The sequence below is a fragment of the Hesperophylax consimilis genome, chromosome 8 (assembly GCF_061612785.1).
Source record: "Hesperophylax consimilis isolate HC1 chromosome 8, BYU_Hcon_1.0, whole genome shotgun sequence".
Taxonomy (NCBI): domain Eukaryota; kingdom Metazoa; phylum Arthropoda; class Insecta; order Trichoptera; family Limnephilidae; genus Hesperophylax; species Hesperophylax consimilis.
Genome location: NC_142843.1, coordinates 1,236,240 through 1,250,751, shown reverse-complemented (window position 1 = coordinate 1,250,751; position 14,512 = coordinate 1,236,240). Strand labels below are relative to the sequence as shown.

The 14,512-nt window shown below is 35.7% G+C and overlaps 1 protein-coding gene across 1 annotated transcript; it reads right to left on the bottom strand.

Moving 5' to 3' along the window:
- Positions 1 to 9,959: 9,959 nt before the first annotated feature.
- LOC149421376 (uncharacterized) lies at positions 9,960 to 13,846 on the bottom strand. Its single transcript, XM_089634361.1, has 2 exons — positions 13,683 to 13,846; positions 9,960 to 13,007 (listed from the first exon to the last, which is right to left on the bottom strand). Exon 2 carries the CDS (start codon positions 13,002 to 13,004, stop codon positions 10,713 to 10,715), a length of 2,292 nt encoding a protein of 763 aa, XP_089490487.1. The 5' UTR covers positions 13,005 to 13,007; positions 13,683 to 13,846; the 3' UTR covers positions 9,960 to 10,712.
- Between the last annotated feature and the right edge of the window lie 666 nt (positions 13,847 to 14,512).

Here is a 14,512-nt window from a genome sequence, read left to right as displayed (position 1 = left end):
CCTGTGTACCACTGTATGCTTATAATCCGATGTATCATTCTACTGTAAAAGCCATTTTATGGCGTTTAAATAAATAAATATTGCACAAATATGTTTGAAAGCATAACTTACAAAAAGTGTATTTAAAATAATTAAATCAATGCCATCTATGAATGCGTAGATTATGTCTGAGGCCAGACGAGCGTATTGTAAGTTGTGAGTAGCGCCGTGTGGCACAAACCGGACTTAAACCGAACTTAAGGTTAAACGCAACGCTCGTTGTATTCTACGTGTTCACAGATGGCGTTAATTAATTAATTTTGTTTAAATACGCTTTTGCAAGGTATTGCTTTACAGTATTAAGACAAATTATTTGTTTGCGCCCTCATATACGCAATATGAATATGAATAAATAGTTTTGTCCATATAAAAACTCAATTCTATCGAGAAAGGCATACAAATACAATATTGGATTGAATCATCGGTAAAATATTGTATTTGTGTGCCTTTCTCGAAAGAATTATGTCTTTAAACGAACAAAACTATTGATTCATATTCATATTGCGTATATACGGGCGCAAACAAATGATTTGTCTTAATAAAGCAATTCCTTGCAAAAGCGTATTTAAACAAAATTAATTAATTAACGCCATCTGTGAACACGTAGAATACAACGAGCGTTGCGTTTAACCTTAAATTACGCCACTCACAAAACGCGACTCATAAATCAACTTGAATTACGCTCGTTTGGCCTCAGCCTATAACGTACGTAAGGTTAAACGCGACGCTCATTATATTCAACGTGTTCTTAGATGGCGTTAATTAATTTATTTGATCAAAATACGTTTAAGTATTTGTTTGCGCACGTACATACACAATATAAATATGAATAAAAAGTTTTGTTGGTTTATAAACTCATTTCTTGCGAGAAAGGCATACAAATCATTCATATTTACCAAATATAAATGTTCTTATTTATATTTAGTAAATATCTTATCAAAAATACTAATTTCGGCTATGCGTCTGTCTGTAACTCTGGTTTAATGAACCCTACAACTCGGATTTGCTTTAAATAAGTGTTATTTTTATAATTGGAACTGTTTGTTTGAAGAAATCGGACAAGTGAAAAAGTAAAAATTATATAATACTAGTGGATCCCAGCAATGGTTCTCTATTGCTAATGTCTTTATCGAGGCGCCTCTGACTTCTTCCACCATTCACTACTGTATCCCAAAATGTTACTGTACTACATTACTTCGTCTCCGTATCTCTTTACGGAGCAGAGATATTGCGTTAAGCATTCCTCGAGCGTCCCTGACTTCTACCATTTAAACATCTCTAAATACTCCTGGCACTAATAACAACAAACTTTAAAAATTGGAAATGATTTGTTGAGAATTCATAATTTCTCGCGCTGGGGGTCTGCGCTAGTCTTAATAATTATTATCATGTAGCTACTAAACTTACAGTTAGAGAAAGGAAACATTTTTTTATAGAAATATTATATTTATTGTTACATTATTATTTACATTTTTATTACTTACGAAATGTAAGTACCCATTCTTAGTAACCAAAATAAAATTAAATCAATATTCATAAGGTTATATTTAAAATACAATTTAAACCAATAATAAAAATTGGTATCTAAAAATAACTTAAAAAATTAAGTATGAATTAAAGTTTTTCAATAGAGAGCTATGGCCCCTTATATCAGTCAGACACTATCCTAGCTATGAGAAATATTTACTTCTGTCAAGTTGTTGCGTGGTAGGAAACCTGGCAAGTGATACCATTACAAAAAATACTGATATACGGGACCTATAGAACTCATATTGCATAAGTTAGGTTTCCTTTTATTGTTAAGTATAACAAATAACTATGTAGGTACATACTAATAATTCAATTTGTACTTGTAAATAAATCTAGTAAATGTAATTTTTATTATAATTAAATCACAATTTGAACATTTATCAAGTAATTCAAATATCTCTAGGGAAATATTAAACAAAATAAAAGCAACTCAAACTAAATAATACTAAAAATTGTACAATTTATTATCAGTAAATGTAGTAGATAAAATATGTCAGCAAATTAAACTGTTGAATGTTGAATATGCAGCTGGAGACCATAATAATATTAGCTACATGAAATTAACATATATAAAAAAAAATCTAGCATTCATAATGACGAACAAATATTTTTTATGCTTTTCAAACATCAAGTGTCATCAAAATAAAAATAGCAAAGCACACTAAATTAGATAAACAATATTAAAATGAGTTATGTTTGGACACAGTTCCTTGTTTATGCTTGTTATTCATAAGATGCGAAAGGTTTATCTCCACATACAATTCGCAGCAACGGCACCTTGCGCCACTCCAGGTCGATGCGCAGAAACGAAAAGTCCGAAAGCAAGGTAACGGTTTACAGCGTAGTACATTGCGAGACTTTTCTGCGTGGCGGCCTGGAGAGGTGCATAGTACCTTCGTTCCGAAGTGTACGTATGGGTGGGCCTATAGTCAAAATCAGCAAAACTAATATAATCATTTTTATTTTGGGAAATAGGCAAAGCGGCCCCTCTGCTGAAAGAGTTGTGCATCACAATCATAAATTTACCCCGTGCAGGGATGTAGTTACTCGTAGATAGGTACCTTCATAAACATATTTATTGGTTTTTAAAACAAAATTGACGATAAGTTGTAAAACAAAAGAAGACGTAAAAAGGAAACAATTTTGCAAAGCTCAAATTTCACATGACTTTTGCAGATTTTACATTATGACCGATGGATAGCAATGGTTCACATAGCCGACAATCTTACACAGGTAGTGCCATAAAAATATGAATCCGTCCCCGACGGGATAGGCAATTCCCGCCCCTTTGTGTGTTACTACTTACTTCGGGAATAATTCCCAACTATTTTTTCAAACCTGATAACCCATTCATGTATTCAGAAATTGTGTTGACAAAAATATTTGCACGATATATCAGTAAATCGACCTCGTTATAATAGTCAACAATTATATGAAGATAAGCCTGAAGTAAAATATTGTTTTGTAATTGCTCATTATAGCCGTGAGCTCGCTATTGCCGTGATTGTTATAACCAAGTTCGACTGTATCTATAATATAGATAAAAAAGTAGAGTATCCCTTCGTGGGTCTGCTTTTAGTACAAATTTACAGTTTTATTCCGAGATTGATGAAATTTTGCACACTTGATCTTTGAAGCAAGAGGAATGTCAATGTCTGCTTGAGATTTTACCACTCCTTAATGATGAAATTTTGCACAGTTGACATTCAAAATAAGCTCGTCGTCCCATGGGTCGGAAAGGAGTCGATGTAAACTGAGTGCTGTAAGTTTCTGTGCAGAAAAGTCCCACAATGAACTGCGTTGCAGGCCATACTTTTTTCAGCGAACTTAACTTTTCAACGGGCCTTACAGCACTCCGTTTATGCCGATTCCTTACCGACGAAAGTATTATTTTAGTACTCACTATTGCAGTAAATACAGTCTAATCAGAATAAAAAGATTCTTGCTCGTCAAGTGTGTGATGTTTTGGACATCCACAAAAATAAACGATAAATAATAAAATAACGTGCTCTAAAAATTTTTTGTTTAAACAACGACGGAAGATTTATTGACAGACAGACCTTGAGTAAACAGATTCCCACGGGAAAGGAGAGACCGGAGGACAGTCGAGTTTTGAACCTTGGTGGATTGACAGCCCCGAGAAATAGATACAAATCAGAAGTGTTGTTTGAAATTACAGCTAATTATTGAATCCAAATGGTATTAGAGAATATTGCGGAATATTGAATTAAAGTGAAAGATTATTGATCCGGTGTTTGTGTGAAGTGAAAGTGATTCGACTCAGTGGGAAAACAATTAATAATAATGACAATAATAATAATTGGATAATTTGTAGAGCGCCGTTTTGTAAAAACCCACCTCAGGGGCGCCCGGTGTTGTGCAATCGCGATTGTGTTATAAAGTTGTGTTGATTTAAATGTGTAGTCCAAACTAAATTACTTGTCTTAAAAACATGAAAATAATAATAATAATGATCGCGTTTTTAAAACAGAGTGACCGTATATAAAGGCAGCAAGTTTTAATCGGGCTAGGTTATTGATTTGGCGAGATGGCATTCTATCCACGGAGACCGAAAAACCAGAGAATCAAATAGATTATTAACTGTGGGTTCGAATCCTAACAGATTAGGGAGGTACAATTTTATTTACAGGAATATTTAATTACCCTTTTATAAGCGTAGGGAGGAGGTCGAAAATTAAAGTGATTTAGCTATATAGTGTAACCAGGTAAGCTTCACGCTGAGAATGAGAGGTGCCTAACTGGGTGAGTTTTTATATTATTTATTAAATTCCAGAGGACCCCCTTTAAAAGACGGATAAAACTAAGTTTACGACACCTGCCGCCCAAATAATGTTATCATTAAAAGGAATACCCTAGACGGATTGTCAATCAGCTGTGAGTGAGAGACAGGCCAATGACTTTTCATATATAGGCCGAGAGGCGCGGAGTACAGTCAGTCAAAGGGGAAGTTTTGCTAGCGTATGCCGTCCCAAATTGAAAGCGTTCGGATGCAACCAGACGGAACAAAATGAAAACTTTTCTTCTGTTATTTGACTTTTCTAATTTAATACTTTTCATCTATTGTTTGACTTTCTAAGTTACGAATTGGGATGCACGAAAACAAATCTAAAGTCGAAAGAGGGAGATGGTAATCTCCGAAATAAAACTACCAACCGAACAACTTTTCTCAACAGGTATCTTTCGAGAGGTAGGCAGCCTCTTTAAATTAAATGCAAAACATCAAACCAATTATCCGTTTATACCTTACCTGAGAGGATAGGTATTCAGTAGGAGTTACCCATACCTAATACACGAGGATGCTAGTAACCTCATAAAATAAATACTGGAACCAAATATTAAAATACAGACAGTCCTCATCCCAAATTTGGCATATCGAGTAGACCTTACATATATCTCACATGATAATTGGCTGAATGGGTAGGCACACAACCTATCGTTAATAAGCGGGCAAAATGTCGACAAGATCGTCGTGTGTTATATATGTATTGACCTAGAAAGGGATGTAAATCCCCGACGACGTGGGAGTTACAATGTTTTCTAGAGGTGGCTCGTAACTTAGGACCTTACGTGTCACACTTTCGCGACTAGATTCGTGACAAGGGATGTCATGGCTTTCCCCTTCTACACTCAGTAAAGTAGTTTATCCTGGAGGTGTTTGAGATTGGGGCAATTCTGAAATTGGTGAAGAGACCTGGTTTTCTTTATTCTGGCGTGAAGGTTGCCGATTTGGAACAAGGGGAGACCCGGCCGGTTGTGATATCCAGACACGCAGATATCGATTGCCTTGTTCGAACTATCATCCATCAGTTTTGTTTGGTAAGCGGAGGAGTCAATCTTAGCTTGAAAAAAATTCATTTCCTTTCCTCTCCTTCCCCTCCCAAAAAATATACATGGATGGCGCCGACAACTAACACCATAAACTTATCGTATGTATATCACATATATAAAATCTAACACTTTATTATATTCACATTACCCTACGATAGGTAGAATCGAGTAGCTAGTGGGGGGAGAGCAGGCGACTTAGAAGATAAGGTTTATGAAATGGTTTTAAAACACAGCAGTAATGAATTCAACTCACTCTATCTCAAAAGAACCAAGGGATACCACACATATATAGATAACTAGGTTTCTAAACCGAGAAACAAAAACCCAACACAACGTTCGGTGAAGCCTTTTTATACTGAACCGTCACGTGAAATGAGTACGTTCAAGGTCGTACGTCGCGTAGACAAACTAGGATGTACACACTTGAAGGGGTGTGTAATAAAGAGAGAGGCAAGGGATTGAAAGACGGCAGGGAGGACCTTCCTACCCCGGATATATACATAACCAAAGCCTTATGGAAAAGTTACCTATGGGACTTAAAGGAAAATTTATCGTAGAAAGAAGAGAAGGAAAGGTTTGAAGTAGAAAGGGCACATCATTACATCTGATGCCGCAAACCAGGAGAGATAGATATAAAAGCTGGCTTGAGTTCATTACTGTTGTTGAGAAAAAAAAATGGATTTCATAAACCTTATTAATTCACATTAACAGCAAAAGAAATGGTACCTATCGTCAAAAATGATAACAGAGACATCGTACTTCAAAGGCAAAATAGAATAAACAGACAGACCCGGAAAACATTGAATTCATTGTGACGACAAAAAACATCTAAAATGTTCATAAACAACGAAGCCAAAGGATAAACAAACATCGAAATCGGATTAATTATAACACAAGAATAAGATAGCTGGGACAAATCTAAAATAAACATTGCATCGGATATCGTGAAGTATATGGCATATTTTATACCATTGATATTAGAATAACTGTAAACAATTATTGGTTATTCCAGATCTAAAAGGCAGAGAATGTTTAAGTCATAAATAACACAGACGGACAAAAAACCATCGGATCACAGCCGAGGACACAAAATAAAAACAAATCAACATGGAAATAAATAACACTCGAATATAATACAAATAACGCATTGAGATGAAAAAACACAAAGTTAAGTCAAGTACTATTATGTAATAAACAAAACTCGGAGTTTAAAATTCAAAAATAAACAAGTGTGACATGACATATTGAATTTCTACCCATAGAGAGACAAAAACACTTGAAAAAGCTGAGGGCGGAAAAAAACTCACCAGTAGAACAAGCCGATAATCACGGGAACCAAAAAAATAAACAGATGCTAGGTTAGAAACGAAGAACAGGGGCGCTCAACATTTTGGAAGAATTAAAATAAAATTTAAAATAAAAATAAAAAATAAATACAGAGGTATTCGAGAAACGTAAATTACCTATAGTTATTTCTAATCCCATCGACTAACACGAGGAAGCGAGATTACCCGTTGGGCTTAGAACTAAAGGGAGGCTGTGATGTTTTGGACATCCACAAAAATAAACGATAAATAATAAAATAACGTGCTCTAAAAATTTTTTGTTTAAACAACGACGGAAGATTTATTGACAGACAGACCTTGAGTAAACAGATTCCCACGGGAAAGGAGAGACCGGAGGACAGTCGAGTTTTGAACCTTGGTGGATTGACAGCCCCGAGAAATAGATACAAATCAGAAGTGTTGTTTGAAATTACAGCTAATTATTGAATCCAAATGGTATTAGAGAATATTGCGGAATATTGAATTAAAGTGAAAGATTATTGATCCGGTGTTTGTGTGAAGTGAAAGTGATTCGACTCAGTGGGAAAACAATTAATAATAATGACAATAATAATAATTGGATAATTTGTAGAGCGCCGTTTTGTAAAAACCCACCTCAGGGGCGCCCGGTGTTGTGCAATCGCGATTGTGTTATAAAGTTGTGTTGATTTAAATGTGTAGTCCAAACTAAATTACTTGTCTTAAAAACATGAAAATAATAATAATAATGATCGCGTTTTTAAAACAGAGTGACCGTATATAAAGGCAGCAAGTTTTAATCGGGCTAGGTTATTGATTTGGCGAGATGGCATTCTATCCACGGAGACCGAAAAACCAGAGAATCAAATAGATTATTAACTGTGGGTTCGAATCCTAACAGATTAGGGAGGTACAATTTTATTTACAGGAATATTTAATTACCCTTTTATAAGCGTAGGGAGGAGGTCGAAAATTAAAGTGATTTAGCTATATAGTGTAACCAGGTAAGCTTCACGCTGAGAATGAGAGGTGCCTAACTGGGTGAGTTTTTATATTATTTATTAAATTCCAGAGGACCCCCTTTAAAAGACGGATAAAACTAAGTTTACGACACCTGCCGCCCAAATAATGTTATCATTAAAAGGAATACCCTAGACGGATTGTCAATCAGCTGTGAGTGAGAGACAGGCCAATGACTTTTCATATATAGGCCGAGAGGCGCGGAGTACAGTCAGTCAAAGGGGAAGTTTTGCTAGCGTATGCCGTCCCAAATTGAAAGCGTTCGGATGCAACCAGACGGAACAAAATGAAAACTTTTCTTCTGTTATTTGACTTTTCTAATTTAATACTTTTCATCTATTGTTTGACTTTCTAAGTTACGAATTGGGATGCACGAAAACAAATCTAAAGTCGAAAGAGGGAGATGGTAATCTCCGAAATAAAACTACCAACCGAACAACTTTTCTCAACAGGTATCTTTCGAGAGGTAGGCAGCCTCTTTAAATTAAATGCAAAACATCAAACCAATTATCCGTTTATACCTTACCTGAGAGGATAGGTATTCAGTAGGAGTTACCCATACCTAATACACGAGGATGCTAGTAACCTCATAAAATAAATACTGGAACCAAATATTAAAATACAGACAGTCCTCATCCCAAATTTGGCATATCGAGTAGACCTTACATATATCTCACATGATAATTGGCTGAATGGGTAGGCACACAACCTATCGTTAATAAGCGGGCAAAATGTCGACAAGATCGTCGTGTGTTATATATGTATTGACCTAGAAAGGGATGTAAATCCCCGACGACGTGGGAGTTACAATGTTTTCTAGAGGTGGCTCGTAACTTAGGACCTTACGTGTCACACTTTCGCGACTAGATTCGTGACAAGGGATGTCATGGCTTTCCCCTTCTACACTCAGTAAAGTAGTTTATCCTGGAGGTGTTTGAGATTGGGGCAATTCTGAAATTGGTGAAGAGACCTGGTTTTCTTTATTCTGGCGTGAAGGTTGCCGATTTGGAACAAGGGGAGACCCGGCCGGTTGTGATATCCAGACACGCAGATATCGATTGCCTTGTTCGAACTATCATCCATCAGTTTTGTTTGGTAAGCGGAGGAGTCAATCTTAGCTTGAAAAAAATTCATTTCCTTTCCTCTCCTTCCCCTCCCAAAAAATATACATGGATGGCGCCGACAACTAACACCATAAACTTATCGTATGTATATCACATATATAAAATCTAACACTTTATTATATTCACATTACCCTACGATAGGTAGAATCGAGTAGCTAGTGGGGGGAGAGCAGGCGACTTAGAAGATAAGGTTTATGAAATGGTTTTAAAACACAGCAGTAATGAATTCAACTCACTCTATCTCAAAAGAACCAAGGGATACCACACATATATAGATAACTAGGTTTCTAAACCGAGAAACAAAAACCCAACACAACGTTCGGTGAAGCCTTTTTATACTGAACCGTCACGTGAAATGAGTACGTTCAAGGTCGTACGTCGCGTAGACAAACTAGGATGTACACACTTGAAGGGGTGTGTAATAAAGAGAGAGGCAAGGGATTGAAAGACGGCAGGGAGGACCTTCCTACCCCGGATATATACATAACCAAAGCCTTATGGAAAAGTTACCTATGGGACTTAAAGGAAAATTTATCGTAGAAAGAAGAGAAGGAAAGGTTTGAAGTAGAAAGGGCACATCATTACAAGTGTTGTACCGGTGGATAAAAATATTATTATTATTTTTTTTTGAAAATTATAAATAATTTATTCATATCACAACTAGCTGATCGAAATTATCAATTTCAATAGTTTTTAAGGTACTTTTTAGTGGAGGAAAAACTTTTTGCTCTTCCGGAAAACATTTGTTTTCTGACAATTCTCCGAACAGATCATAAAGAAATGCCAGTTGATTCAACTATCTCTGCTCGTGTGGAAACTGTGCTCATTTTTTCTAATTAAAATTATCCTATCTATATAAATAAAAATGTAAATGTTCATTTGTTCAAAATTTTAATTCTCCGAAAATTCTTCACCGATTGCTTTGAAATTATGACACAACGTTGCATTAGAATACGCGTGTTTTTATATACTTATATTATATAGATGTGACTTGTGACTTGTGACAGGTAAAAACATGCTTTTTTTTTTAAAACAGTTCCATCGGTGCTATTGTTTCTCTAGCTGCACAAACAGATTGAGCCACAACAAAGCGTGGAGGGGTACAGCTAGTAAAGATTATATAAAACTTCCTCTGCTTCGCTGGTCAACGGTCTACCATGACCAGATTTTATTTACGACCACATTTTGAAAATAACAACCTGAGTATACTAAGAGAAAATGAACTATGTATTTCGAGTTAGCCCGTTGTCCTACGGGTCGGTAAGCAATCTACAAAAAGCAAAAATCTGCTCAGCAGACTGTTACCTTACTATGGTGAACTTAATTTTCTGCGCAGGGTCTTTACAGCACTCGGTTTATGTCGATTGCTTAACCGACAAGTGGGACGACGGGCTTAATCAAATTACGACAATATTCGTGATTGCTATACTATCGATGTGCATATATACATTCAAACGTGCGCTCTTTAAAGTGATTTGCTTGTACTTATTAATAATAATTGCCTGAACCGTTTGATATTGTTTGGTTTTATACACCCTACTTTAAATAAAATAATATGATGCTGGATGGCGATCGTATAATGTTTGTTATAATATAATAATCACAAAAGTATAAACCCCACTCAAAGAATGCGTGATGGTGTCGCCTTGAATATAGTATTTACAAAGTATCTTCTCTCTTGTCTATGCATGTCTGCTGATTGCATAATGCAGGTAGCATCTACCAAATGAGAAGAAGTTGTTTTTTGTACCAAATTAAATAAAAGTTAAATAATAATAATCTATAATTGTTTTAATCTAATTTTTGTTACTTATATACAATAATTAAAATTATAATCAAAAATGTTTTATACAGTAGAAATATTTTTTTTAGAGACCCCAGTTCTGCAGCTGTTGACTTTAGCGGCGAACCTCAATGAATTAACAGTTTCCTGGTAGCACTCCTCTAACTGGGCAATGTTGACCAACATCAGCGTTTTAGAGTTGCCACCCAAACTGGGCATCAATAGATACGTCAGCTTGGAGTTCCTGTATGGGATGTGGCTCTGCTTGGCCTGTAGGGCCAGAATAACCTTGGACAACTCGGACAGAGACTTGTTGATGGATTTGGTTTCGTCCATCCTCTGCGAGGTCTTGCCGCTTTCTGAGCCGGCTAAATCCACGAGGTTCAAGTTGCTCACGTATCTCTCCTTCCTTTCTTGGTGGTAAGCAGATATTTTAATCTTGGAGACGGAGTGAGACCGGGAACTGCGCTCGTTGCAGGTGGTGGCCGCAGTTTGCCTGTTTCTCTGCGATGTCATCAAAAGCTTCATGAGCTCTGCGTAGGTAGTCACTGGTTCTTCCTTCAAATTAGTGACGTACACGTCCAATCCTTTGCTGTCTGCCATCTTGATGCAGTGCTCTTCCTGTTCCTTGTTTGGATTTAGTAAGTCATAAATATTTTCATTGTAAATCTCCAAAAAGGAAGCGTGGATAGTAAATTCCCAGCCGACTTTGTTGAGATTGGGAAGGCTGGTGAAAATCATTTCGATGGCTCGAGGGATGATTCCCATCCCATCAGGTCCACCGAGCCCCTCCATGGTGTACGTCTTGCCAGATCCGGTCTGGCCGTACGCAAATATACACACATTGTATCCATCTAGTGCCGACTGGATTAATCCTGACACTTCGGCAAAAACATCACTCTGGGGGGAGTTGGGGGGGAAGATTCCATCAAAAGTGAAGTTGTGTTTTTGTTTCTTTAAGCCCCCAGAGATGCTGTTGGTCAGAGCCTTATCTATTTCCATAGTGCAGGAATCCAACACGTCCACACTCAACAATTGCTTGAAGGACTCCCCAGATAGAGGAGGCCGGATTCTGCAGAAGACTCTGATATGTCCTTTGAGGTCCTGGATTTCGTTCCTCAATTTCTTTTGATTTTCATGCATTGACTCGATAGTTTTTTGTAAATCAATATTGTGTTGTGTAAGGTGGTCAATTTGTTTGCCATCCTGTATAGTCTTCAATTCTAGAAGTTCTTTGCATTTATTTGTAGCTGATAAGTCACTGGAGTAGTTAAGGATTAGTTCGCTCTTCTCTCGAATGATCTCATCCTTTTCTTTTCCTTTTTGAGCTTCCGAATTATAAGCTTCGGTGAATTTAGTGCATTCTGTGCTCTTTTCGTCTAATTTCTTTTGAACACTCAAAAAATCGTCAGTTAGTATGTTCAACTTCTTATTCAACTCAAGATTGAGCTCTGTCAGGTGAACTATGGTCTTGGTGTTATCTTCATTCTTCTGATCAATGAGCTTTTGCCTAGTATTTAAGAAAGTTAGTTCGCTGGTGAATGACACTATCTTTATTTGATTTTCTTCGCAAGCGGAACTTAACTGGGAACATTTAAGAACTTCATTTTCGAAAGATTTTTTCAATAGATCGTATTCAGACACTTTGCTGGCGAGATTGGTGTTAGCTTCACCGAGCTCCGTTGTAATGTGAGCCAAGTCAGCGCTCAGTTTGGATGTTTGATTAGTTAAATCCTGAACTTTGATGGACAATTGGGCGGATGTTATTTTTTCTGACGCGTACATGTTACTGAGATCTTCAAACTGGCTTTTGAGGTTGTTATGACTCAATGTAAGATTTTCTAACTGACCGGTGGCTTGGGAACTTTTACTGGAAACAGAATCTAAGGATGATTTGAGGGTTTCAAGCTCATCCGAGCACTCCTCGAATTGTTCTTTTAACTCTGAATTTTCAGATTTGACCACTTTGTGTTTTTCCAACAAATCATTATACTTAGCTTTGAAATCGTACGGTGCAATTTTAGCTGGCGGATTAGCGGGATGCGCTTTGGGAGCGGTTTTAAATTGTTTCTTGGGAGGGTTTAAACTTTCAGATGGAGCGACCCTTTTGTTGTTTGTATTTAACATCAACTTTGGCGCCATCTTCACCATGTCCGGTTTTCCGATAGTGGCGGGGGTTTTGATTTCCTTGTTGATTTCATGCAACGGCACCTTTTTCACACTGTCAGGAGGGGTCATCTTGGAGCTCGGACATACGAATTTCGGAACCTCCAACATCGATAGAGGAGGTTGACCAAGAGTTGGCAACTTCGATACCGAAATTGGCGTGGCAAATGATCTTGGTATTTTACTCATTTTCTGTAACAGAAGAATAAAACTTACTAGAATAAGTTCTGAAGATAGATAAATAGTTTTGTGCAGAAATACAAACATACAAACAAGAACAATACTAGGGAACAAACCCAATGAACATGTAGATACAAACTTGGGCGAATTAATGTGGAAAAGTATAATTTTTACTTTGAAGGATGTTTTATTCACATAAAAGATAAATTAATTTAACTGATTTTTTTAAATATAAAACGTGCTTTTTAGAGAAAATATTAGGTTGTCCACATTAATTTGTCCAAGGGAATTAATTATGTTAAAGGAAAAAGTTATGGATTAGAATGACCCCAATCAATAATAGTACATATTTAAATTTATTAGTATTTATGTAAATAGAATATCATATATTCATTATTAATGAAGATATTCAGTCTAAATAGCCAAATACAAAAAAGAGCAACAATATCACAATAATATTATGTCATTTAAATCTCAATGTAATTACTCAAAAAGGTTTCCGCTTAATTCGACCAACTTTACTTTAATTACATATCTGTATCTGCGTGGAATAAATAGGAACATAAAGTAAGTGTAACACTTTAATAGTGCAATACATAAAAATGCCTAGTAATAATGTACAAAACACTTTTAATATTAATTCAGAAGAGCAAAGTTTAAGGTGACAGTTACTCAAAGTGTGCTTACATTTTCTGGTATCCAACCTGTGTTGGAGGACGACTGACGGTTTTTTTTCGTTTTTTGGATAATCAACTGATAAACTTTTAAAACTCTTGTTCAATGGATATTCATTCATATAGATATTTTGATAAAACGGTCACGAACGACAAAACCATAACGGCTCCGATGAAATCAAATTTTAGACGTTAAAAATAATAAACACATTTTAATTCAAATCTATTACCAACCTCACAACCATAAATAAACCAACTCACAACATTAAATAACTTCCAAGCAAGTACTGAACGTTCCGACTCATGTTTTTGACAAGAAAAACTAACAACAATAATGGTAAAAGTGGAAATACACGCAAAGGCGAGAATCTTCCTTCGCAAAGAATACATGCTATTTTCCAATTTTTCTTAATGAGATTTTTTGACTGCTATTTTTTATTATGTTAGTATTGTGTTAAACTTTTATTTATATTAGTTTTGTTTTTATTGGGCTGTAATAATAGAAAGTAAAGATCACGGCCCGAAAATAAAAAAATAATAATAAAAAAACTAAAACCCTGGCAAGATAAGTCGACTATTACAATTACTAAAATATGTCCGTTTCCAGTGAAATCATTTTAGTTTTGATTAAATAGTACATTTTATTTTTTTGTTTTCTAGATTAATTTTTTTAACTCTATTTTAATTTTTTAATATTATTATTTATATTTAAAAAAAAACAGTATTTGTAACTAGTTCTGTGATGTAATTATTATAAAGCATTACAGCTATATTGCCTTCCGAAATTATTAGTTTTTTTGTCAGATTTTTAAAGTACTTCTTATTTAATTTAAAAAACCACTG

Bases quoted from the DNA above. Each gene is read 5' to 3' on its own strand.
- LOC149421376 (XM_089634361.1), bottom strand. From the start codon at position 13,004: ATGAGTAAAATACCAAGATCATTTGCCACGCCAATTTCGGTATCGAAG.